This window comes from Halichoerus grypus, chromosome 8 (genome assembly GCF_964656455.1).
Source record: "Halichoerus grypus chromosome 8, mHalGry1.hap1.1, whole genome shotgun sequence".
Classification (NCBI taxonomy): Eukaryota; Metazoa; Chordata; class Mammalia; order Carnivora; family Phocidae; genus Halichoerus; species Halichoerus grypus.
In genome coordinates, this window is record NC_135719.1 from 169,590 (window position 1) to 193,968 (window position 24,379).

Sequence of the window (24,379 nt, forward strand, 5' to 3'; positions counted from 1 at the left end):
AGATCACCCGTGCTGGTGCAGGCACCAATCCGTCTCTTGCTGACCAGTAAGTAGTCTGTCTTGTGGACACGGACGCACACTGAGGTAGCGACCAGTCAGCTGCGAACAGAGCTGCTATAAAACATTCAAGTCTGTGGGATTCTGTGTGAACGAGGTTTTCACCCCCTCGATAAACGCCCAGGAGTGTGATCGCTGGGTTACGTGGGGAATGGCTGTTTAACTTCCAGGACACGGTCAGATGGGGGTCTGGGGCCCCCATACCACCCTGCATCTCCCCACGCAAGGTAGGAGAGAGACCGCGGCTCTGGGTCCCCATCTGCACTCGGTAGGGATGTATCTTAACCATCCCAGTGGGTGCGAAGTGCTGTATCCGCCAGCTCTTAATCTGCTTTTCCCTAACTGCTAACGATATTCAACATCTTTTCATGTGACTTTTTTTTCTTTTTTTGCCTACGTACACCCTATTTGGTGAAGTGTCTGTTTAACTCTTTTGCTCATTCTTTAAATTGGGTTTTAGTTTTCTTACTGTTGAGATTTTAAAAACAACTTAACTAAGGAATAACATACATAGTATAAAATTCGTCCATTTTATGTGTACAATTCAACGAGTTTTAGTAAGTTTATCACCATAATCCGGTTTTAGAACACTTGCATCACCCCCCACAAGACCACTTATCTATTCTGACTTCTGAGTTTTGAGGGTTCTTTATAACCTCTGGATACAAGTCCTTGGTTGTACATCTGATTTGCAACACTTTTCAAATGTAGGGGTTTTGCCTAGAGAATGAGAATGCTCTAAATGGGGCCCTGAGAGATTGGCCCCAGTTCTTACATTTCCTGGGTCCTGCAAAATCTCCCCCTTTGTTTGGGTTTAAGGTGATCCATTCTGTAAATACTAAAGACGATTCACTTGCCGGTGCCCCCCCGCCCCCCGGGTAGGTAGTCAGAGGGGCAGGGGGCGGGGGTGCTGGGGGGGGGGCAGGGCCGTGGGCGCAGGTGCAGATGCGGGCTGACAGAGGAGGGTCGGCCGGGAGCCACGGGCGGAGCGCAGCAGCCTCTCCGACGGCTCCATTTCGGAGCCTCATTTCTTTGAGTTTCTTCTTACTTGTTACCGGGGAGCATTTCAAATCTATCCCAAGTAGCGCGGTCTAGCAGACCCGCAGGTCCTCCTCCAGCCTCAAGGACCCACTGGCGGCGGGCCCCGTCTCCACCGACTCCAGCCGCCCCCCGCCCCCCGCGAACTACACGGAAAGCACGATCCCGCAAGCACAGCATCACACCCGGGACACTCCGCACTTACTCAGCGGCTTCAGGATCCCAGGCCTTCGGAGGCTGTCGGAGCCTCTCCCGTGGCTCGGCGGCCCCGAGGTGCCCGAGCGCGGGGCACGCGGGACGGAGAGCCCGCCCCCCTTCCCCACCCCCGCGCGGTCAGGGGCGCACGACCCCCGCGGAGGGAGGCTGCGCCCGCCCCGCCCGCCCCGCCCCCCGCCCCGCCCCCGCCCCGCACGCCCCGCCCCCGCCCGCCCCCGCCCCGCCCCCGCCGAGCCTCGGGCGCCCCCACCGGCGGGAGGGGCCAGCGTGCGGCTCCGCGCCCCGCGCCCCGGCGGCCGGCTCTGCTGGGCGGGCTGTGCCGGGAGTCGCCGCCCAGTCCGCCTGCGCCTCGGCCGCGCGCCCCCCGCGACCATGGGCGCCCACCCGCGCCGAGCCGGGGTCGCGGGGCTCCCGCTGCTGCTGCTGCCGCTGGTGCTGCCGCCAGGTACGGGCGCGGGCCCGGAGGGACGGGCGGGGGGCGCAGAGAAGGGGCGCCCGCCGGGCCGGGGAGTCCCGTTGCCCCTCCGGCCAGCCCTCCACCCCGAGTCGTCTGGGCGCGAGCCGAGAGGGCCCGGGGTCGCGAGGTCGGCGCCCTGGTCGTCGGTTCCGCTGTCTGCGTCCCGCACCCTCCCCTACTCGTCCTAGGAATAGATGGGGACGGAGGCCGGTGCCGCCTGCGGGAGGGGGCATCGCTGGGAGGCGGGGGGCCGGCGCGCTCGCCTCTCCGCGCCCCAGGCCGCGCCTCGTGCAGGGTCTGGGGAGGAGCCCGCTGGGCAGGAGGCCTGCGGGCGGCCGGGAGGGCGGGCAGATGCCCGGGGGCCGGGGGTTTGTCAGGGCTGCAAGGGGAGTCTGACGGGGGAGCGCCGCTCTGTCCCCGTGATGCTGAGACCCCAGCACTCAGAGTCCCTGAGCTCCTCGGCAGCCCCGGACTGCGGCCCCTGCTGTGTTTGGGAGGGGGTAGCAGGCAAGACCCCATTTCAGCGCGCCGGCAAGTTGGGTTCGACTTCCCGGAGGATTCCCGTCCTCCCCTCCCCGCGCTGTCCTCAGGCCTGTAAGTGGGAAGGGCAGAGGGCTGACTCAGGTCGCCTGGGTGTGGCTTAGGAACAAAGGGGGTTCTCCCCCCTTCAGGGAGGTAAGGTCTTTGACCAGGCTGGGAAAAGAGACTTAGCAGGAACCATGCATGGGTCTCCCTCCAAGATCATGGGAGCCAAGTACACACCCAGCTTCTCAGAGGGTTGGTGGCCAAACCCCTACGGGGTCCTGGGTGGGCTGCAGTCTCCTACAGGCTGGGAGGCAGAACCCCTGGCCCCCCGGGTGGCCCTGCCCCAGGAGCCCCATGGAGGTAGCAGGCCGACTGCGTTTGCACCGACCCCGCCCTGTGTTAACATTGGAGGTGAGGGTAGTTGGTGGGCTCTTCCCTCTGCAGCTCGCTTACTGCAGCCCTGCGGGTGGATGCAGATGTAATGGATGCTTTTACGGGTAAAGAAAGTCAGGTTCAGAGAGGTTAAACCGCTGGCCCGAGCTCACACAGCTGACAAGCAGTTTGGCAGGATTGGCACCAGATCTCTCCCAACCCCAGCCCAGGCTCGTAACCAGTTTCTCCGTGGATGTGTGTGACCCCGTGTGTCTGGCGGGCGTCAGTTTCCCAGTCTGTGACTCGAAGCGCTGCGGAGTCCCCACAGCAGGCGGTGAGGGGGCTGTGGGTGGGCGGTGTCCCTGGCCAGGGGAAAAGTGACACTTCCTCCCCTCAGTGGCCGTGGCCTCCGAGGCCGAGCACCGTCTGTTTGAGCGGCTGTTCGAGGATTACAACGAGATCATCCGGCCTGTGGCCAACGTGTCGGACCCAGTCATCATCCAGTTTGAAGTGTCCATGTCTCAGCTGGTGAAGGTGGTGAGTGCGGGAGCCTCGAGCCGGGGCGTGGGGAGCGGGGCTTCTGGAAGAGCCTTTCCCGGAACCAGCCTGGTGTTCGTATTCACGTGACCACTCTCCTCTCTCCATCTAGGACGAAGTCAACCAGATCATGGAGACCAACCTGTGGCTCAAGCAAGTGAGTGACCGGACCCTGGGCACTGCTGCCCCCTGGTGGTGGCTGCTGTCTCTACTCCCAAAGATGGGGTCACGACCGCCGGCCGGCTCTTCCTGGGCTTGGGTCCCACGCACTGCCGCACAGCCCCCCCGGAAGTCGGACCCTCAAGTCACACGTGACAGGTTGCCGCCAGACTTCCACAGTCACGCGTCGCCGGGGATAGACCTGGGCCTGGAGCCCGCCCCCGACTCTGGGCTGGTGCCGAGGCCACCTCCTTCCCTTCTGACCAAAAATCCGTCCTTCAGTAAAATCAGACGCTGTTTTCTTTGGCAGAGTGGGAGCAGGGGCTCCGGACTTTCCTGTTCAGACTGAGGTCAAAGACACCGGCTTCCATGGGCCCCCATCCCCCGGGGAGGCTTTGTCCAGCCCTGGACAGATAACTCCCTGGAGTAATGTGACCGTCTGCCGGCCCACGCAGCCTTCCCATGCTGCGGGGGCTGGGGAGGCAGGAGGGTACGGGGCCCATTGTGCACCTGCTCCCATCCCCCAGCGTCTGCTTCTACATGATTCTCGGGCCCCAGTGGGGTCCTGGCTCCTTCCCCAGAACCTTCAGACACCAGCCCCGCTTAACCTGGAGGTGGAGGAGGGTGGTGTGTCATCAGCACCGCATTCTTGGGGTTGGGGGGCGGGACAGGTGTGGGGAAGCTCCTGGAGAGCCGTCTCAGGACGTAAACAGCAGGCACATAAGGCATGCAGCTGGCCTGCACCGGCGGGGATCGCCGTTGGTCGGTGCAGGGCTGGCTGGCCCCGGCCGCAGAGGCAGCCCGGCGCGGTCTCCCCCACGGGCTCAGAGGTGCGGGCTTCCGCAGGACCGGTGGGGTCAAGGAAGGAGACTGTGCGGGTCCTTCTGCTGCCTCCCGCTCTCTCCCTGGCCTCTCCCCAGATCTGGAATGACTACAAGCTGAAGTGGGACCCCTCTGACTACGATGGGGCGGAGTTCATGCGCGTCCCCGCACAGAAGATCTGGAAGCCGGACATCGTGCTGTACAACAAGTAAGTGCGGGGTGGGCCCTGCCCTGACCGCATCCAAGGGGGCTTCGCGGATTCGTGACTTCCACGGGGATATACTGAGCACCTACTGTGTTCCATGTGCCGGAGACCCCCACCCTGACCCCAGGGGACGCAGGCAGGCACCATAACCTCCAAGTGTGCAGCTAGGGACCGGAGGGGCGGCCAGGGAGGGAACGTGACCTTCCTCGAAGGTCAGGACCCAGGGAAGCTTCACTCTCCGCCCCTGATGACGGTGGGCCCACAGTTGCATGCAGCCTCTCCTGTCTCACAGGTTCTCCGCCGCCCATCGTGGCGCCTCCGAAACCGGCCTCTTTCCCAAAACCTGATGCTTTCCACAGTGAAGCTCTGTTATTGGGCAAATGTAAATCTTAAGTGATATCTTACAACGTGTACTAGTTTGTTCTCTGGGTATGGAAAAACAGCATTTTTATAGCTGTGCTTTCTGTCTAAAGTTAACATGTTTTAACCAAGCACTTTTCAGCAAAGCACTTCATATAGAATTAATCAAATCTTAACGATTAAAAGTATTCTGTGTTTAGGTTTCTTATGCCGGATTAGTACAAACTAATATGCTTCAACTGCTAGGACTGAAGAAGCTATATTTTTGGCTGAGTCCCACTTCCTGGTCACTGGCTAAAAGAAGGGTCTTTAGCCACTCCAAAGATGGGCCAAGGTTTCTGTTTGTTTTTTTATTGTTTTCCCAAGGAAATACATCATTCATAAATGTTTCTTTCATGCAGCTTGTATTTGTAAATTTAGTCCGCACAGAACTGGGACACAAGATAACCTCAGCTGGTTTACAAAGCTCTTGGGACACGAGAACTTCCTCTTACCCTGGCCATCACTGCTCCCGGTTGATCACCGTCCCATGCAGGCCTCCAGAGGCTTTTAGGGACCTGGGCAGGGCACTGAGAATTTTCACGAAGCTAGAATTAAGAAAATGTGCAGAAATTTTAATCTCATGATGTGAATTTCAAGGCTGTTTCCTTGCTGGCAATCTTGGGTGAACAGCTGGAGGACTGAGGGTTTGAGTTTAACAAGACTGAGTCATAGTGAAATGCTTCACGTTGGACGTGGTGAGGAGCAAATAGCATAAGGAATTCTCGCGGAATCTGGAACTGAAAATAAGTTTTAGAGGAAACCGCGCAGCTCCCATCTCCGAGTTAGGGCTGGAGTTTCTCAGGACTGGTCCCTCTCTGGAGAGTTTCTTTCATTTGGACACATGAGAAACGTCTTTGATGATCTCGGGCCAGAATTTCCCCTGTGGTTTCGGTTTTCTGAAGTTCACTCTCTAACAGGACCCTCAGAAAGTGCTCATGGGCACAAAATTCCCCACGTTCTTACACGTTCATAACCCACTGTAGCCTTTTTAGATAATGCTTAGCTGGATATAAAATCCTTGGCTGAGATCTTCCTCACATGAAAGACTTAATGCTGCCTCTCTGTCCCGGGGTGAAGTGTCATGTGAAAATCTGATGCCCGTCTAAGCAGGTGAAAACGGGTGGCTTTGGGAAGAGAAAGGGGGCCGCTGGGGCACGCACGCCAGGACCACGACCTGAACCAGGACAGTCTGGGCAACCGGGGAGTAGAGTCCTTGCAGGGGCTCTTCCTCCAGCTCGGGTGCCCGGAGCCTCCCTCCCCTCATCTCTCAAGTCCTGTTGTTTGTGCCGCGCACACAGGATAAGACTCGACACCAGGAAAGCTTTTTTCTGAGTCCCAGGACATGAGACTTGTCCCCCTGCTTTGGTTTTTGTCTCTGGGAACTCTGTTTGCATGTACGTCAGAGCTTCACCCACATTCTGGATTCTTCTCTGGGGTTCTCGTTTCTGTCTGATGTGGACATCGGTCCTGTCTGGGTTCATTCCCGCAACCGCGGTTTCGACACTGTCTTGTTGCTTTTAGGCTTTGCTTCTAAGGTGGTTTTTGTTTCTTTTCCTGATTCTTCCCTCAGTTTTGCCAACTCTTGATACACCTGCTGGGCCCCAGGTTATTTAGCGTCTGGTTACACTGCTCCTTCCGCTTCCAGAGGTCACTTAGCGCATCTTGATCTGTACGTTGGGCCGTGCCTTTCCCCGGTTCTGGGGCCGTCCTTCGGGGCGTGCACTTCTCTGCTTGTGATTTAGGCAGTCGTGCTCCTGCATTTCTCACACTACAGTCCTTCCTGTTGCTCCTGTGGAGATAGTGGCCTCTGCTGAACTTTGAGGACAGGCTCCCAGAGGGGACCGGGCAGGTGGGGGTCTCCTTTTGCCAGCTTGAGAGCATCTGGGTCAGCGGGCCCCAGGGTCGGAGTGCAGCCGCCGCTGGACACCTGCTTCTCCGGTCTGTAAACCCTCTTCCTTCTCTTCTCAACCCGTTTCCGGCCCTGTTTAACTTGGATCCTACCCTAAGCAGCATTTTTCTGGGTGGGTCTGTGTCTTCCCAGGAGGGAGTTTGGGGGAGGAATGTCTGAGACCCTCGAGCCCACACCAGCCCCTGTGGGCGTCCCTGCAGACCATCCATGGACCGCACCATCTTCTTGGTTCCTCCCCACAAGCAAATCCATGGGCCCCCCGTTTCACTGCTCCCCTTGCTGAGGGTTCAACACAGAGCGGGGGCCTCTTTCTTGAGGGACAGATGTCTCCTCATGGTTTCTGTGTCTGGGGCTCTTGGGACACGAGAACTTCCTCTTACCCCGGCCATCACGGCTCCCGGTTGATCACCGTCCCACACAGGCCTCCCTGGGCTTGGGCTTGGTCCCCACACGCTCGTATTCTGAAGCTCGTTTGCCTGTAACCTGACTTTGATGATGTGCTCAGTAGGTTTTCCTTTGCTCCCTGGGTTGCCTGTCTGTCTGCTGCTGGGAATTTGGAGAGAACATTCACACCGCTCATCACCCTCGGCCCCCTGAGGCTCCGTCTCCCTGACAGCAAGCCCCCACCCACCTTCTCTCCTCCAGCAGCCTCACAGGGGGCCCAGAGCGCTCCCACTCCAGCTGGGTCTTGCTGCCCACATCTCCTGGACCCCCGAGGCGACCGTTTATTACGTACGTAATGCGTACAAGGGCCCTGTCTGTGGTGGGTGCCGTGCCGCCCCCCAGGGCCCAGCTGGGTCGTGGTCTTCCACGGTTGCGGACACGGCCCGGTCAGCAGAAGGCCTCCAGTGCAGGCGCCGCCCCGGGACCAGGATCCCCGGGGACAAGCAGGAATGAGCATCACCCATCCGGGCAAACTTCACTCCGGTGTTTGGCCTTGGGGTGCACAGGGGTGGTTTAGCGACCCCTCACTTGTGCCCCAAGTTCCGGTGGGTCAAGGCCCTGCCACAAACACTCCGTGGGAGCCCGCGGTCTGACCGTCGGTGTTGTCCTCAGGGAGGCCGCTGGACTAGAACGGTGGATGGCAAGGGCTGGGCAGTAACTATTTTAGACTTTGTGGGCCAGTCCCAGCTGCGGCCCCACTGCCCTTGTCACCAAAAACAGACACAGGCAGGGTGGCTGTCTCCCAGTGGACACGTATTCACAGAGAAGGGGGCGGGCCTGTGCGCCGTGGTCTGGAGGTCTCTTTCCATTCCCACGTTTTGTGGGCCCGGGACGCCATGAGGAAGTTGTTCTGGGGTCTTCTCAGCCCCCCGAGCAGGCCCCGCGGGTTCTTCAGGAGAATCACAGTCAGGGCCACATGGGCCCTGCCCGCTCCTCGTGCCTCCCATCCGCGTGGAGCCGGAGCGAGAACGGAGGGCGCTGAGCGTGAACGAAGCCCGCAGGGCCCCTGTGGGACAGACCTGCCGACCGGAGGACAGGGAGGCAGTGGCCTGGGGTCTTCACGCCAACGAGGGCCTGCTCCACGGACATGGATGGGGGCAGAGACCAGCAAGACACAGCCCTTCTGTGTCCACACGTTCTCACTAAGTAACAGGGAACACCCAGCTGTCCCCTAACGTGCAGGTGTGTCCTGTTCTCCCGCCGAGGCGGACGGCGAGGTGGCCACTCCTTCTGCAGGGTGGGCATGCCTCCAGGGCAGACCTCGAGGAGACCAGTAGGGCCTCCCCCCAGGGCGCGGCCACAACCGTGACTCTCAGATGCAGGACTGGGGCCCACGGGGCTCTGGGTAGACAGTCCGGGCACGCGGAGGTGAAAGGCAGGGAGAAAATGGGGGCAGAGGGGGACCCGGAAGATAAAGTCACCTGTTGTGCAGGCTTTGGAAGACAAGGAATCAGAACCCATGAACGTTCAAGCAGAGCAGGGCTGGGGGTGGGGGTGGGCGCGTGGGGAGAGCAGGCTCGCGGGCCGCGTCTGGTGTGAGCCCGACTGACGGGGCTCCGGGTGGGGGAGTGGGCCCCCCGGCGGTCTCGCGGCTCCACAGCCTGGCCTCACGCGCCCGTGGGCACACAGTGCGCGCCGGAGACTGAATGAGGTGCTGACAGGTCTAAAGCACAGCAGAACGAGGGGCAAATATCCCCACAGGTTTCCTGCCTCAAGGACAACATTCATCCCATTTCTTTAGAGGGGAAACAATCCCTTTCTGGCCTTTGAAAGCGTCTCAGTAAATATCAAGGCAGAGTCATGGTTGTGGAGTGAACCAGGGATGCGCCCCGGGGTGGGGGGATGCAGGCTTGGGCCGCGGTGTCCCCGTTGGTCAGCGGGGTGACGGCCTGGGCGACTTTCTCCGGCTCGCCCTCCTGCCGTGTGGTCTCGTAAGCGGTTACTTGTACTCGCTGCCGGCGGTGTGAGACGCGTGGGCCCTGCTGAGCGCGTGGTCATGACCGTGTGCCGCTCTCCTGTCTCTGCAGTGCTGTCGGGGACTTCCAGGTGGACGACAAGACCAAAGCTTTACTCAAGTACACAGGGGAAGTGACTTGGATCCCGCCGGCCATCTTCAAGAGCTCGTGCAAAATCGACGTGACCTACTTTCCGTTCGATTACCAGAACTGCACCATGAAGTTCGGGTCCTGGTCCTATGACAAGGCAAAAATCGACCTGGTCCTCATCGGCTCCTCCATGAACCTCAAGGACTACTGGGAGAGCGGCGAGTGGGCCATCATCAAAGCCCCCGGCTATAAGCACGACATCAAGTACAACTGCTGTGAGGAGATCTACCCCGACATCACGTACTCGCTCTACATCCGCCGACTGCCCCTCTTCTACACCATCAACCTCATCATCCCCTGCCTGCTCATCTCCTTCCTCACCGTGCTGGTCTTCTACCTGCCCTCAGACTGCGGCGAGAAGGTGACGCTCTGCATCTCGGTGCTCCTCTCCCTGACCGTGTTTCTCCTGGTCATCACCGAGACCATCCCCTCCACCTCGCTGGTGATTCCGCTCATCGGCGAGTACCTGCTGTTCACCATGATCTTCGTCACGCTGTCCATTGTCATCACGGTCTTCGTGCTCAACGTGCACTACAGAACGCCGACCACGCACACCATGCCTACGTGGGTGAAGACCATCTTCCTGCACCTGCTTCCCAGGGTCATGTTCATGACCAGGCCGGCAGGCAGCGAGGGCCCCACCCAGAAGCCGAGGCCCTCGTACAATGCGGAGCTCTCCAATCTCAACTGCTTCAGCCACACGGAGCCAAGAGGCTGCAAGGAAGGCTGTCCCTGCCAGGATGGGATGTGTGGCCAGTGCCACCACCGCAGGATGAAAATCTCAAATTTCAGCGCCAACCTCCCGAGAAGCTCCAGCTCGGAGTCCATCCAGGCCGTGCTGGCCCTCTCTACGATGTCACCGGAAATCAGAGAAGCCATCCAGAGCGTCAGGTATATCGCCGAAAATATGAAAGCACAAAACGAAGCCAAAGAGGTAAGGAGATGTTGTTCCCTGGGGCAGACGTGCAGGGTGGGGCTGAGAGGTTCGACCGGGAGTCAGCGGCTGTGCTCGGCCCGGCTCCTCCACGGACCGGGCGGGTGTCCCCGGATGTGCGGCATCACCGCTCCCAGCCTGTGTCCTCACGCGCACGGAGCTGTGAGTGCGCCCTGGAGTTGGCCCCCGAGCCGGAGTCGGTCCGGAGATGAGCCGGGAGAGGGCGCGAGAGCAGATCACCTCCACGTAGCCCGACCAGCTGAGCTTACGGTCGTCACTTTACTTTCCAACTGTTTGTTTGCCCCATTTAGGTATAAAGTGCACATGTGTAACCCTGAGCCGAGTAGGGACATAGGACGTTTCCAGTGCCCCCTCCTGGTGGCCCCCCACCCTCTGGAACCACTGATCCCGACCTCCTTTACCTTCCCTTGACCCCCATCCAAATGGAATTCCGTGGCGCACTCCCTTCCACGTCTGACCTCTTACATCCAACAAGGTGTCCTTCCGAGACACCTGCTGCTGAATGCCACAGCTCCTGCACGTGTGGTCATTTCTAGTTTGGGGCTATTTTTTTTTTTTTTAAAGATTTTGTTTATTTATTTGACAGAGAGAGACAGCGAGAGAGGAAACACAAGCAGGGGAGTGGGAGAGGGAGAAGCAGGCTTCCCGCGGAGCAGGGAGCCCGATGTGGGGCTCGATCCCAGGACCCTGGGACCATGACCTGAGCCGAAGGCAGACGCTTAACAACTGAGCCACCCGGGCGCCCCAAGTTTGGGGCTATTTTGAGGAAAGGGACCATCAGTATTATACACGTCTTCTGGTGGACACACGCACCCGTGTCCCTTGCTGATCACTGCAGGGAGGCATTTTTAACTTTGGCGGCGGATACTGTGAGGTTCCCGAGGCGTTGGGCCGGTGAGAGTTTCCGCGCTGCACGTGCTCACCCCAACGTGCGGACCAGTGCCTGTGGCCGTCTTGGTGAGCTTTTCCCTGCTCCGTAGCAGCTCGGAGTCTTCTTCATATGCTTACTGGCCATTCGTACATCTTCTCTCGTGAAGGATCCAGGCAAACTCTTTTGCTCGCTGTTTGTAATTGGGTGAACTTGTTTCCTCCACAGATCTCACACTAGCACGAATGTGAAGTATTAGGAGACGTTTTACACTTAATGATATCACGTGTATGCTGCTCCCTGACCCTCTGTTTACCCCCAAGGTTGTCCGAATCACATGCGATGATTTTATAAGAAGCTCTGCTTTCACATGAATTGGCTGCGCCTTAGGTTGCTGATTAGCAAAGAGCTAATGAACGGATCGTTTCGGCTCCTGATGTGCGGTGGGTAGTTAGCTCGGATAGGGAGCAACTGGAGCCTCTTTCACTCCGCTCCGAATGCACAGGACAGCGGCGGAGACAGGAGGGAGCCCGCAGCCGCCGCCTGGCCCGCGCCCCACCAGCCTGCGCAGCTGCGAGCTTGCCACCCCCACCGCGGGGCCTCCTGCTGATCCCGTCCTTGAGCCAAGAAGTCAGGCTCACCTTTAACTCCAGCAGAAGCAGCTGCTGGAGCACAAGAACCTGATCTGTGAAAATCTCATGTCTCTAACACTGATAACATTCGCAGGCACTCTCTACCCTTTCTTCGTCCACCTTAAACGTAATCATTTCAGTTAGCAGAAGTTTCGTAGATTGAGATCTAAGTATTCATAGGACTCCAGCCTCTGACAAGCTATCAGAAACTAACTCTAGGGGCGCCCGGGGGCTCCGTCGGTGAAGCCTCTGCCTTCGGCTCAGGCCATGATCTCAGGGTCCTGGGATCGAGCCCCGCGTCGGGCTCCCCGCTCCCTCTCTGCCTGCCACTCCCCCTGCTTGTGCTCTCACTCTCTCTCTCTCTCAAATAAATAAATAAAATCTTCAAAAAAAAAAAAAATTAACTCTGTTCCAGAGTTACCAGGCACCATACAAAGTACGAGAGTTTCACAAGGATCTCTTCTACAAAAGGACACTGTTAAAAATTGTTACTTTTTAAAAGGGAAGTCACCACTGAAATGCCCAGAAGATAAATTAGTGGCAAACTAGTGGCACAAGGTTCATGTCAAGAGGCAGCTACGGCTCAGCTCTGGTCATCTGTTGCCATGGGGGCTGGGGGCCTGCTATTAGCGCTCCCATTTTTCCAGAAATAGCAGAAATCTGGCCCGCAGGTTGGTAAGCGGGCAGCGAGAGCCAGGACAGACGCCCACCCTGTGCCGAGGACACACGAGCTGCCTGGAGGGGCCCTCCTTCCCCTGGATCTCGGTCCACGGTTTTCCAGGGAGGCTTTCCCTCCCTGGGTCCATGGCCTGGCCTGGCCGGTTTTCGGTGCACTCGGCCCCCCAGAACCTCACTGCAGGGCTGGGCTCCCGACCACGACCACCCTGGCCCCCACGGCACGGGAATGCCTGGTGTTCCTGGCGTGGCCGCTCCCGTGGGTCACCACATGCTCCCGCTTGTTCTTACGGTAAAAGGTTTAGTTGTATTAATCCTGGAGCTTGGGGTCCCTTGAAAGCGCTCTTTGCTGATGGCGCCTTTCACAGCCGGTCATCCTGGGGCGGCTCCAGCCACGGCACCCTGTTCTCAGTCTGGCCTCAGCCCAGGCCCTGGCCAGCATGTTCCGAGCTGCAGGTCCTGAGACAGCCTGTCCTGTGCTGGGTGGAGACAGACACCCACAGAGGTATCCGCCCGCGCGGATGTTGTGTGCACCACGTGGATGTGTGCTCGCTCCTTCCAGAGTCACTTCTGATCGGTGACTTATGAAGTCCGAGTCTTGTGGGTACTCTCCTGTCAGGGCTCCGTTTCTGCCATCTTATTGTGTGTTTTCCATTTACCTTTCTTTCCTCCCAGAGTTCGTGTCGTGCACTGTGAAGTCTGAATCGTGGCCGCTGCTTGGAAAGCCCCATCTTCTGTTTCTGTTCATGGCGGGGGGGGGGGAGGGGGGGGCTGAGCCTCCGTGACTCAGACCCACACGCCGGGCCCACCGCATCGCCAGCATCCGACCCCACCGTGCTCCCCTCGGCTCTTCCTGGCTGCCGGCTGCCCTGGATGTTCCGGGAGCTGTGTTCTGGGTCAGGGGGCTGGGGGGAGACGTGTCGCTCCTTACTCCGCTGTCAGCCTCGCCGCGTGCATCCTGGGCTGTCCTCCTGCCCCTTTCTCCCCGCACCGCCGTGTCTTCTCCAGGGCTTACAGCTGAACCTTCGGAGGCCTGTGGGCTACAAAATGGAAAAACTCTCATTTTCCAGGGAATTTAGCTGGATCTAAAATTCTAGAGTTGAAGTTCCTTTCCTTAAATACTTAAAAAATACTACTGGTTTGGTATCACTGATGAGAAGTTCTCAGTTAACCTGATGCTGTTTGTCTGACTGATGGATTGTGTGTAGAAGCCTCTGGAATCTGTAAACCCAGGACCTGGGTGTGCAGGTCTCTCCTAGATGGACATTCTCACCAGCTGCTGCCCCCAAACTTTCCCACCTTCAGTTCTCAGGGGGTCCAGGTTTTCTGTGAAGATTTCTCCCTGTTCCTCTTCCCCTGAACCGCACATGTGTGCTTCCAGCCCCCCCCTCCCCTCCTGCCCTCCGCCACCCACCCCTCCTCTTGGTACCTTCCTGCCCCTGCCCCCCACCCCTCCTCGTGGGTCCCCTCCTCGCGGGTCCCCTCCTGCCCGCCGCCCCCACCCCTCCTCGAAGGTCCCTTCTGCCCTGCCCCTCCTCACGGGTCCTCTCTTGCCCCCTGCCCCTCACCCCTCCTTGCAGGTCCCATCCTGCTCGACACCCCTCACCCCTCCTTATAGGTCCCTTCCTGCCCCCGCCCCCTACCCATCCTTGCGGGTCCCCTCCTGACCCCTGCCCCTCACCCCTCCTCACGGGTCCCTTCCTGCCCCCTGCCCCTCCTCACAGGTCCTCTCTTGCCCTCTGCCCCTCACCCCTCCTTGCAGGTCCCGTCCTGCCCCCTGCCCCCTACCCCTCCTCGTGGGTCCAGTCCTGCTCCCTGCCCCCTGCCCCTCCTCGCGGTCCCCTGCTGCTGGCTGTCTCGTCTCGAGTCTTTTCCTTGACTTGTCCGTCTGACTTGGTTCTTCTGTGATCCTGCTCCTTCTACTTCGTGTTTCTGACACTCTGTGATCTCTGCGGATCTCATGTTTAGTTTAAATCCTTAAACCTGTCTGCTGCGTGCATTTCCTTTCCTATGGCTAAGTCTGTGTACTGAGGTCTGAAAACTCACTTTTTCTGGGGGCGTCAGCCATCCTTGTGGATTGTGTCTGGGGAGGCGCCTACCTGGCCACAGACTGGACTAGACCACCCTTCAAATGTGCCTCCTTCCCTCCGGGTGACCTTGCCCCATGAGGGACATCTCGACCTCCGGCTTTTCACCTCCACCAGGCTCTTGTCCGTTCACAAGGAACCCGCATCTCTGGGCAGGGAGAGGACAGGCTGCAAAGAGGCAGAGCTTTAGGGGTGAAAAGATCACAGCCCAAAGCTGTGCCCCGCCCGCCCTCCCAAGGCCCTCCTCTGCCTGCCCCACCGCACCCCGGGCCAGGTGACCCCAGCCCCTAACATACAGGCTTCTCTGGCTTCTGGGACGTTCCAGGGCTGGGCTGGGAGAACGAGCCAAGAGCTTGTGCTAGTTCACTGTTTGTCTGACGCTTCTCTGTTACCGTTAGTTCCAAAGCTTCCAGAAAACACCCAATGTCATCTTGCCTTTGAGACTTTAACAGACCTAAAGGTAGTTCTCGCCCCGCTCTTTGTGCGGCATACGTGTGTTCACGTGTGAGACCCAAGTCCCCTCCTTCTGCACCGGGCTAAACCCACAAAGAGCTCAGAGGAACGTCTGTAGTTGGGGAAGGGTCATGTTTTTTATCAGCGTGGGTATCAGTAGGTGTTGTCCATGAAGGACCGTGTGCCAGCAAGTTATCTCCCTCACCCTCAGAGGTAAGTACTGTTCTTTTTTATTATTTAAATTAAATTAGTTAACATATAGTGTATTATTAGTTTCAGAGTTCAGTGATTCATCAGTCTCATATAACACCCAGTGCTCTTTGAAAATAGAGCTACCCTACGACCCAACAATTGCACTAGTGGGTATTTACCCCAAAGATACAAATGTAGGGATCCAAAGGGGCACCTGAACCCCAATGTTCATAGCAGCAATGTCCACAATAGCCAAACTATGGAAGGAGCTGAGATGTCCATCGACAGATGAATGGATAAAGAAGATGTGGTTTATATACACGATGGAATATTACTCAGCCATCAGAAAGGATGAATACTTACCATTTACATCGACAAGGATGGAACTGGAGGGGCTTATGCTGAGCGAAATAGTCAAAGACAAATACCATACGATTTCACTCATATGTGGAATATAAAAAACAAAACAGGATCATAGGGGAAGGGAGGGAAAAATAGAACAAGATGAAATCAGAGAGGGAGACAAACCATAGGAGACTCTTAATCACAGGAAATAAACTGAGGGTTGCAGGAGGGGAGAGGGGTGGAAGGATTAAGGAGGGTGAGTACTGTTCTTACCTGCATTTCACAGACAGAGAAATCGAGGTGAAGAGAGGTCACATAATTTACCCAGATTCCCAGACTCAGGGATTGAAATCAGTGTGTCTCCAAGTCTGCGTTTCCACCATCTGCCTGTGACAGCCTTGGAGGGGCTCAGCCGGCCGGGGGCAGGAGGGAACCACGGGGCCTATTGTGTATTTGAGGCACTTAAAAACCACAGTCTCAGGAATTCAAATGAAGTACCTGGCAAACAGGGCATTACAATTCTAATTTTAGCTGAGACTCCTTAGTATCTTCAAGAGCACACATCCACTCCAGCTCATGATGGGAAAGAAAATTCTTGTGTCCCAGCCCCATTTCAGTGCACTTAATCCAATTACTAAATCACATGCTGCCTCTTTATTATGTGATTATTTCTTCAAAATCCATTGATTTATGGGTTCTCTCTTTCTCAATTCAATTATGGTTTCCTTGCTTTCTGAGTTGTCTAGGAGTATAATTAACATACAATTCTCCTTCCTATTTCAAGCCTGAACTGAAGCTGTATTATATGCAATTAGTCTTGTTCTTTCTTCCATCTCTTACTTTGTTGTCAGCAATTACATCTGATTTCCAGCCTGTCCACGACACTTTGGCCTTATGGTCGAAGAGGATCTTTGGTTAGCTGGGCCTGGGGAGGGCCGTGGGGATGATGATGACGGCCTGGCCCTGATGTGCTGATTTCATGTGTGGAACAGATGCTAACAGGAAATTAGTCTCTAAAACGGGATAAGAATAGTACTTAGAAGCAACGGTAAATGACAGTTGGATTGTATTAGCTTTTCTAACAAGGCCCAGGAGTCCTCCCTCAGGCACAAGTCAAAGTTTTACTAACGTTATGAATTAGAAATCAGTTGAGGAAAAAATAGATTATGGGGCGCCTGGTGGCTCAGTCGGTGAAGCGTCTGCCTTCAGCTCAGGTGATGATCCCAGAGTCCTGGGATCGAGTCCCTCGTCGGGCTCCCTGCTCAGCGGAGAGCCTGCTTCTCCTTCTCCCTCTGCCTCTCCCCACTGCTTGTGCTCGCTCAAATAAATAAAATCTTTAAAAGGAAAAAACAGATTATGTATACATTAAGAAATGTTTGTTTTTTGTTTTTTTTTAAGTAAGCTCTACACCCAACGTGGGGCTTGAACTCATAACCCTGAGATCAAGAGTCGCATGTTCTACTGACTGAGCCAGCCGGGCGCCCCAAGAAATTTCTGATTTAAAACCGATTTAACGTGAATATTTTATACTTGTTTCTCGCAGGGCATAAAAAGAAACTTGGCAATAGTGGATGTCCTCAGGTGGCGTTAGGAACACGAGATTTCTTGCATTTGGTGGCAGAATGGCTTCTGCTGCTGCAACATGTTTATTCGATGTTCCTGTTGAAAATGGGTTTCCTCCGCCTGCCCTTCGTGCTTTATTTTTTCCTCTTTCCTGATGTTTGTTTTTGTTTTTCAGATTCAGGATGATTGGAAGTACGTTGCCATGGTCATCGATCGCATTTTCCTGTGGGTTTTCATCCTGGTGTGCATTCTGGGGACGGCGGGGTTGTTTCTGCAGCCTCTGCTGGCGAGGGACGAGGCATGAGTGCCGCACCGCGTGTGCCAGAGGGTGACCCACGTGGGCAGGGGGCGCGTTTGTTTCTTCTGGTGGTAAAATACACTCACCCAGGACATGCACCGTCTCCGTCACTGTCAGGCGCACAGTTCAGCAGAGGACACACACCCACGCTGTTGTGCAGCCCCCACCCCCAGGCCCTCTTCGTCCCGGGAAACCCGAACTCCCCACCCCTCCCCCCCGCGCCCCCATTCCACTGTTTGTAGGATTCTGAGTACCCCACACAAGTGGAATCATGCAGTACTCGTCTTTTCGTGACTGGCTTCTTTGACCGAGCATGTTGTCTTCAAGGCTCGTCCGCGTCATAGCAGGTGTCAGAATGTCCTTCCTGTTCAAGGCTGCGTGATATTCTGGTGCCTGTGTGTGCATTCTGCTTGTCATTCATCCATCGCTGGACACCGGGGTGGCTCCCACATTTTGGCTGGTACAGATAATGCTGCTACGAACATGGGTGCACAAGAATCTGTTTGAGACCCTGCTTTCAATTCTTTGGGGTATATGCCCAGAGCTGGAACTGTCGGATCCTGTAGTAATTCTATTTTTAATTTTTTGAGGAAGCACCGTACTGCTTTCCCCCACGGCTGCACCATCTCACACACCCACGAGGGCTCCAGCCGGCCTCGTCCTCATCAACACTTGCTTCCTGTGCTTTTCATAACGGCCATCCTAATGCCTGGGACGCGGTGTCTCACTATGGTTTTGATTTCGCATTTATGTGATGTTGAGTCATGTTGCGCTGCTTCTCCTGAGCCTCTCGGCCATCTGTACATCTTCTTCGGAGACATGTCTGCTCAAGTCCTTTTCCACTTCTGAATTGGGTTGTTTGGGTGTTTGGGTTGTTAAGTTTTAGGAGTTCTCTATATATTGCAGATATTAACCTCCTATCAGATATGTGATGTGCAAATATTTTCTCCCACTCTGTGGGTTGCCTTTTCACTCTGTTGATGGTGTCTTTCGATGCACAAAAGTTTTAAATTTTCATTAATTCCAGTTTGTCAGTTTTTTGTCACCTGTGCTCTTTTGTGTGATAGCCAAGAAATCCCCGCTAAATCCAGTGTTGTAAAGAATCTGTCCTGTTTTCTTCCAAGACTTTTATTGTTTTAAGTCTTACACTTAGGCTCTTTCTCACACTTTCTGTCATCAAGCTACCAGCATTGTTTTTGGCATTTCAAGGCTTACTTATTTATCCAGTTGTCTTGATTTTATCAAAAGAGATTCATGCAAGAAAAACGTCAAGAGTATTTATTATAGATAAATAAACATTTAACCAGCCTTTTTGGTAAAGAAACGTCAAAATACAGTTTTCCTGCAACGTTAGGTGGTATGCTCTACCACAGAATATGTAAAAATGGCCTAAATATGAAACTGTTGCCCTTTTTGTGGTAGGTGAGGCATAATGAGACAGGGGAACTGGCTGCTCAGAAATGGGAACGTCTGTTTGGGTATCACAAGAGATTTCCTGAGGGCCCTCTTACCTAGCCCGCAACCTCCTCCACGTTTTGTACTGTTTCAGCAGCACCACTCCCACTGCCGCTCTGACCGCGCACCCCTGGTTCTCCCGTCTCCCGAGGGTCTGGGGGCCGCACCTGCACCCCGGGGCATCTCCACGTGTATCCTGCAGCATCCCGAGTGACTGCTGGGAGAGGTTGTGCCTGGCCCCACGGTCACTGCGGATGAACCTCTGCAACAGCATTCCTCAGCCCTGGCAGCAGTGACGTTTCTGGTCAGATAATTCTGCGCTGGAAGGACTGTCCTGTACATCGTAGGATCTTTAGTGGCCCCCCGGCCTCTGCCCACTAGATGCCAGTGACATACCCCGGTCCCTTGCCGGTTAGGACAACCAAAAATGTCTCCAAAAATTAAGTGTCCCCTCGAGTGCAAAACTGCCCCTGATTGAGACCCACTGCTTTAGACAGATTATTAAGAAGCAGCTCGCCTGTACTGCAGGTCTGAGTCTGACTGGCCACTGGGAGGAGACGAGGATTCCCAGAGACCATTCTGATCTTCTCACTGGGCATTTTGATGTTTTGGCTACACAGAAATAAAACTGACAAAATTGCAGCCCGTGGTGACTCATGTTTCAGTAAGTCAAAGGAAGATTTCGATAAAATTTATTTACTTACAGAAATTTTAAGTAACAGTAACGCAGACAGATGAGGAATCGGGGAGATGACGTGCGAAGCTAGCTAACAGGCAGTTTAAACTCAGCAAACTCAACGTTCACCTGTTAAATGACACTGAACATGTGCCTACAGTAGGACAGAGATGAGACGGATCCCCTCCATCTTCCAGAGAGCGCTGACTCGCCCTTAGATGATTACTTACTATAAATAAGGCATTTGTTCTCGCAAGAGCTAGGAGTTGCTCATCAAACCCGGGCTCCTGTTGGTGTGCTGTCCTGGGTCGCAGCTGAACGGGGGCACGAGAGACGGACTCTAACTCGTGTACCCTCGACAGTCCATCCGGTCCTGAGTGAGCAGTGAAAGGCTAACGCTGCATGGCCTCTACCAGCCCTCGCAACTCTAAGGCTCTAGCACTTTAACTGTTGGGACGAAAGAGAGAAACCAAAACATTACAGATATGTAACGATGTGCTTCTACCTAATTAGAAACCACCTTTAATCTCGGAAGATGGTTTCTTCACAGTAGGGTTTGGTAGTATCCATGGAGGTTTTAAGTTTTAAAACTGGGATTCACTTCATTGTAGAGGACTATTCTGAGATGAAGGAGACAGAAGTGCTACAATTTATACAGAAGATGGTTATTATGGAAAATATGGACAAGGGGGTTGAAATTATTGTTAATTATTGAGATACTTGTGCATGTCCACAGCAGTTGCTATTGTATGATTTTACAATGGACAGTAAGCTACAAAAATAGTTAATACAATAATTGTTCAGTTAAAGCATCTAAGGAATAAAGTAAGCCTTCAAGGAATTCCCACTTTTCACTTTTTAAAATGTTGGTTATAGAAAAATCGGCATCACATTAAATGGTTACTGTACCAGTAGCTGGCTTATTTAATGCAGCAGTAGGACACCGTGCCCAGGGTCAGCTCTCCCCCCCGCAGATACAGGACAGAGAGAGATTTAAAATGTGTACCTTTACCAAATGCAGAAAAAGTCCTGAAATCAGTCTTCAAATACAACGGGAATTTTCCAACACAATCAAAAGATGAGCTTCATGTTGATTACCAGCCGGTGTTACTTGCCAGGATACAAACATTAGGTTTTCACTAGCACAGTTCGGGTACTATTCCGCTGCTATTTCTAGATCAAATGTTGAGTCAGTTAGTGCTTCTCTCATGCAGGTAAAATGTTCGAATGGGCGATCTATTAAGATAAACCAGTGTTAGCAACTGTCAGTTTGTTTGTTAGAGCTGGCGTCAAATTTCAAGCACAATGTACATTTTCTAAGTTTATAGGTAGCAGAGTTACACGTGCTTTTGGCAACTAAACTCCTACTGTGTCCCCTGGGCGGGTATCATTTATTTGCATCTCCAATATGAACCGGGACTATGATACTGGCCCACTTGTAAATAACAGGAACGAAAAGCCCAAGAGATCCAACAATTGAAACCAGAAGAAAAGTCCACAGAAACATCCGATCCAGCACCTGGGCTATGAATTTCCAGTCTTCAACAACCTGTTGCAAAAAAAAGAAAGAAAAAAACACACATTAAACACATAATTTAAAATTGTGTAATTACTGTAAGATACTACACACTGAGTTAGGGGCCAGATCAGGTTCTGCCTCCTGCCGCTGCTCACAACAGCGAGTGAGCCGGTGCTGAGCTCTGGGACACACATAGCTTCCACAGGCTCTCAGAGATGCTACGCGCTCTGTTAATTTACACGTTGATTTGTAATGTATCACACGTGGCATATTTTGATAGCTTTTTAATAGTCAGGATATACTACTTGGATATTTTTTAATAAACTAAAAAAAAATCTCTTTCTTATTATATACAGTTATTTCTGTTACTTATTCTTGCCCAGTAGTGTTTACTTATTTTAATTTTTAAAGAGAGCCCAGCCTAAGGTTAATTTCAAGTCAAATTAAAAGTTGGTTCAGAATAATACTTATTAGCCCTTAATCTTCTTCCCCTCCCCACAACCTGCATTATTTGGTTTTGGATTCCCTAGGGGCCATTTTAATCTAAGTTCATGAATTCAGATCTGCTGGCGTGGACCTCATTTCATCCCGTTTTGCAGCCTAAGCAGGGAGCGAGCTCAGCAGCCCTGAGTGACCTCAAAGGAAGGGCAGGTGGAGACCAGCCCCTGAGCACCAGAGGCTGCCCCTGCCTTTGTGAGGCATGAGGGCCCCTACAGGAGCGCTGCTCCCCCTGTGGGATAATGTGGGCTTTAGGTGGCTGTAAACACCCTACTGATGGTCTCAGTCCCCCTGAAAATAAAACCCGTTTACTGGCTCCAGTGGGGGTGAGCACTGGCCGTTTTGCACAATACTTTGCAGACATTTATTAAATTTCATCTCAATCCAAGTCATTATTTAATATCTATATGTTTTAAGACTCCATTGATAGCCTCAGACCTCATAAACTAATCATACTAATCATGAAATAGAAACTTACAAATCAACAAGCATTAGAAGTTTTTCAGAAGTCTATGTCATGTGTTCCTTCTGGGGGGAGGGCTGTCATTTTACCAGATTCGCTTTGATGCTTCCCACCCCTGCTAGAAATTTTTCCATTTAAAAAAGCTTTAGATGAGAATTCGTATAATTTTAATGGGACTATTCAAAGTAAATTCAATTAGGAAAATGCTATATTCATAGCTTTACAAATATTACATGAGAGAAAGAATAGTGACACTGAAATTTAACGTTTTAAAAGAAAATTCAGCCTAATATCACATTAGTAGAATGTATTTATGTTCAATTCTTATTTTAAATATTAACCTCAAATAAGAAGCCAATGAGAGTTATTTTTCTCTAATAAACTTTTACATGAATTTTTATTTTTAAGCAAATTAAGCATATTATTAAGCACTATTACTAAACTTCACATGAACACTTGGACATAGAATATATGACACCAGAGAATACCTTACTGCTTTTAATTTCACTGATATCCTCTTGTAAATGAACAACAAAAAGACATATTCTAGAAGAGATATCTTGGCTATACTTATAAAGCCTACATTAGGCTCATTTGTTAAAAAATAAAAGAACTTCTGATAAATGATCATGCCAAGTTGTGCCTACAGATCACCACAGAATTCAGACACAAAGTTATGGAAGATAAAACAATCACGGCAGGATCATCACTTGAGAATGACAGAAGTTGCCGGGGGGAATGGAGAAGCGAGGCGAGCAGAGATGCCCTGATGCAGATGTTTTAACTGAAACCAGCTTTGGTTAAAGATCGTCTTCGGAGCAGCACGTCAACATCTCTGGCCCTGGACCTCTGCGTCATCTCGAGGGTCCTGCCATTTACTCTACCAGACTTAGAAGCAGATGCGCATCTGTAAACAACATGTCACAGACCTCACGGACATCGTTCTCCTTCATGACGTGTCTGGTGATGTAGCGGATAGAATCAAGTGCAGCTTCCAGTGGGTTTCGAGAAGACTCTGGTCTCCCAGGGCTCTCAGTCCCCTCTTTCTGAGCGAAGTACCTGTCTACATGACTTCTCATGCAGAGCAGTTTGGGAAGCTTGTGGAGAAATATCTTGCGGACCCAAGGCGCCATGGCATCATGTGTTGAGGAAGAACGGTGGTGGATGTTGATGGCGAAGACAGTGACCATGATGGACAGCGTCACAAAAATCATGGTGAACACCAGGTACTCTCCGATCAGAGGGATGACTTTGGAAGACGAGGGGATGATCTCCTCGATAACCAGCAGGAAGACAGTCAAAGAGACCAGTACTGACGTGCAGAGACAGATCTTCTCCCCTTCGTGGGAGGGGAGATAGAAGACGAGCACGGTTAGAAACGAGAGGCCGATACAGGGAATGATAAGGAACAAGGTGTAGAAGAGAGGCAGGCGCTTGATTACAAAGGAGTATGTGACGTGCGGGTACCAGCAGGAGCTATCCGTTCTGTTCCCTTTGCTCCCTGTGGCGCTGACAATTTCCCATTCTCCATTGTCAAAGAAGTCTCTCTTGTCTACATCTTGGTCCTCTAAAATAATATCAACCTGGGATCCGTCGTAAGTCCAAGAACCAAACTTCATGGAGCAGTTCTGGAGATCGAATGGGAAAAATGTGACGTCGATGGTACAGGAACTCTTGTAGTTTGCCGGCGGCGTCCAGGTCACCGTGCCGTCGTGCCTGACGACCGCTTTAGTGCTGGCCCCCTCGAAACGCCCGTCCGCGCTGAAACAGACACACGCACGTGACAATGAGAGACGAGACAGCCCAAGCCCGCACTTCACGAGCCTGCTGTGAAAGCAAGCCCACGCCAAAGCATGAGACACTTTATGCGTGAGATCTCTGTTCGAAGGCCATCTTCCTTAAATACGGAACCCTCCTAGAACCGAACTCCTTCCACATCCTCTCCAAGACTGACGATCCAACTCTATTTCACAGCTCCCTGACATTTTAGAGGTTGAAAGAGTTCACCTTACTTGTGAAATATAACTAGACTATTTAAACAATCAGAGAGTAGCCAGAGCCTGAATCCACGTTCCTAGACTCCCCGCACAGTGCTCTTCCCCTCCTTCACAAACACTGGACGCCTGCCACGTGTGCTTCTCAAGCTCTGCGGCTCCATGAGCACACACCCTGTGTTAGTTGACCAACATAAGCTTTCTTTGAAATACTGGTTTCTTTTATCTTAAAACTCATGTGACTTTTTTGCTAGACTCATGCTTATGGAAGCATGTTTTCAGCGGCCTGGAGTAACATGACGCTCTGGGGAGCTGTGTCCTGCAAACTTACATCTTGTTCCCTCTTCACCTACGGAGAAGCGTGCAGGGAAAAGGTGTTTAAACACTGATGTTTTTGCATAGCGTTTGCTCTGTCTTCATGCCAAATGCCTTCCTGCAAATACTACAGAGTGCTTTAG

General features: G+C 53.4%; 2 protein-coding genes across 9 annotated transcripts in view; one reads left to right on the top strand and one right to left on the bottom strand.

The window, feature by feature from the left end:
• The first annotated feature begins 1,619 nt into the window (after window positions 1-1,619).
• Window positions 1,620-19,330, top strand: CHRNA3 (cholinergic receptor nicotinic alpha 3 subunit). Of its 2 annotated transcripts, XM_036080871.2 has the most exons (6): window positions 1,620-1,756; window positions 3,063-3,202; window positions 3,315-3,359; window positions 4,282-4,391; window positions 9,171-10,182; window positions 17,194-19,330. In XM_036080871.2, the coding sequence occupies exons 1-6, from the start codon at window positions 1,684-1,686 to the stop codon at window positions 17,320-17,322; spliced, it is 1,509 nt and encodes a 502-aa protein (XP_035936764.1). In that variant the 5' UTR covers window positions 1,620-1,683; the 3' UTR covers window positions 17,323-19,330. The 2 variants fall into 2 exon arrangements, with proteins under 2 accessions (XP_035936764.1, XP_077934900.1); XM_078078774.1 differs by lacking the exon at window positions 17,194-19,330 and having other exon boundaries at window positions 9,171-10,669.
• CHRNA5 (cholinergic receptor nicotinic alpha 5 subunit) overlaps window positions 10,816-24,379 on the bottom strand; it is a 54,329-nt gene continuing 40,765 nt past the window's right edge. For 4 of the 7 annotated variants that reach the window (XM_078078776.1, XM_078078782.1, XM_078078780.1 and 1 more), the window contains 3 exons: window positions 22,857-23,688; window positions 20,454-20,996; window positions 19,448-19,894 (listed from right to left, as the gene is read on the bottom strand). In XM_078078776.1, coding sequence (XP_077934902.1) covers window positions 20,835-20,996; window positions 22,857-23,688 — 994 coding nt within the window. In that variant the 3' untranslated portion in view covers window positions 19,448-19,894; window positions 20,454-20,834. Of the gene's footprint in view, window positions 13,419-19,447; window positions 20,997-22,415; window positions 23,689-24,379 lie in introns of those variants that run through there. The other 3 variants (XM_078078777.1, XM_078078778.1, XM_078078779.1) reach the window with 3 other exon arrangements.

Bases quoted from the DNA above. Each gene is read 5' to 3' on its own strand.
- CHRNA3 (XM_078078774.1), top strand. From the start codon at position 1,684: ATGGGCGCCCACCCGCGCCGAGCCGGGGTCGCGGGGCTCCCGCTGCTG. The intron at 3,203-3,314 runs GTGAGTGCGGGA...CTCTCCATCTAG, and splicing joins TGTCTCAGCTGGTGAAGGTG to GACGAAGTCAACCAGATCAT. The intron at 4,392-9,170 runs GTAAGTGCGGGG...CTGTCTCTGCAG, and splicing joins GACATCGTGCTGTACAACAA to TGCTGTCGGGGACTTCCAGG.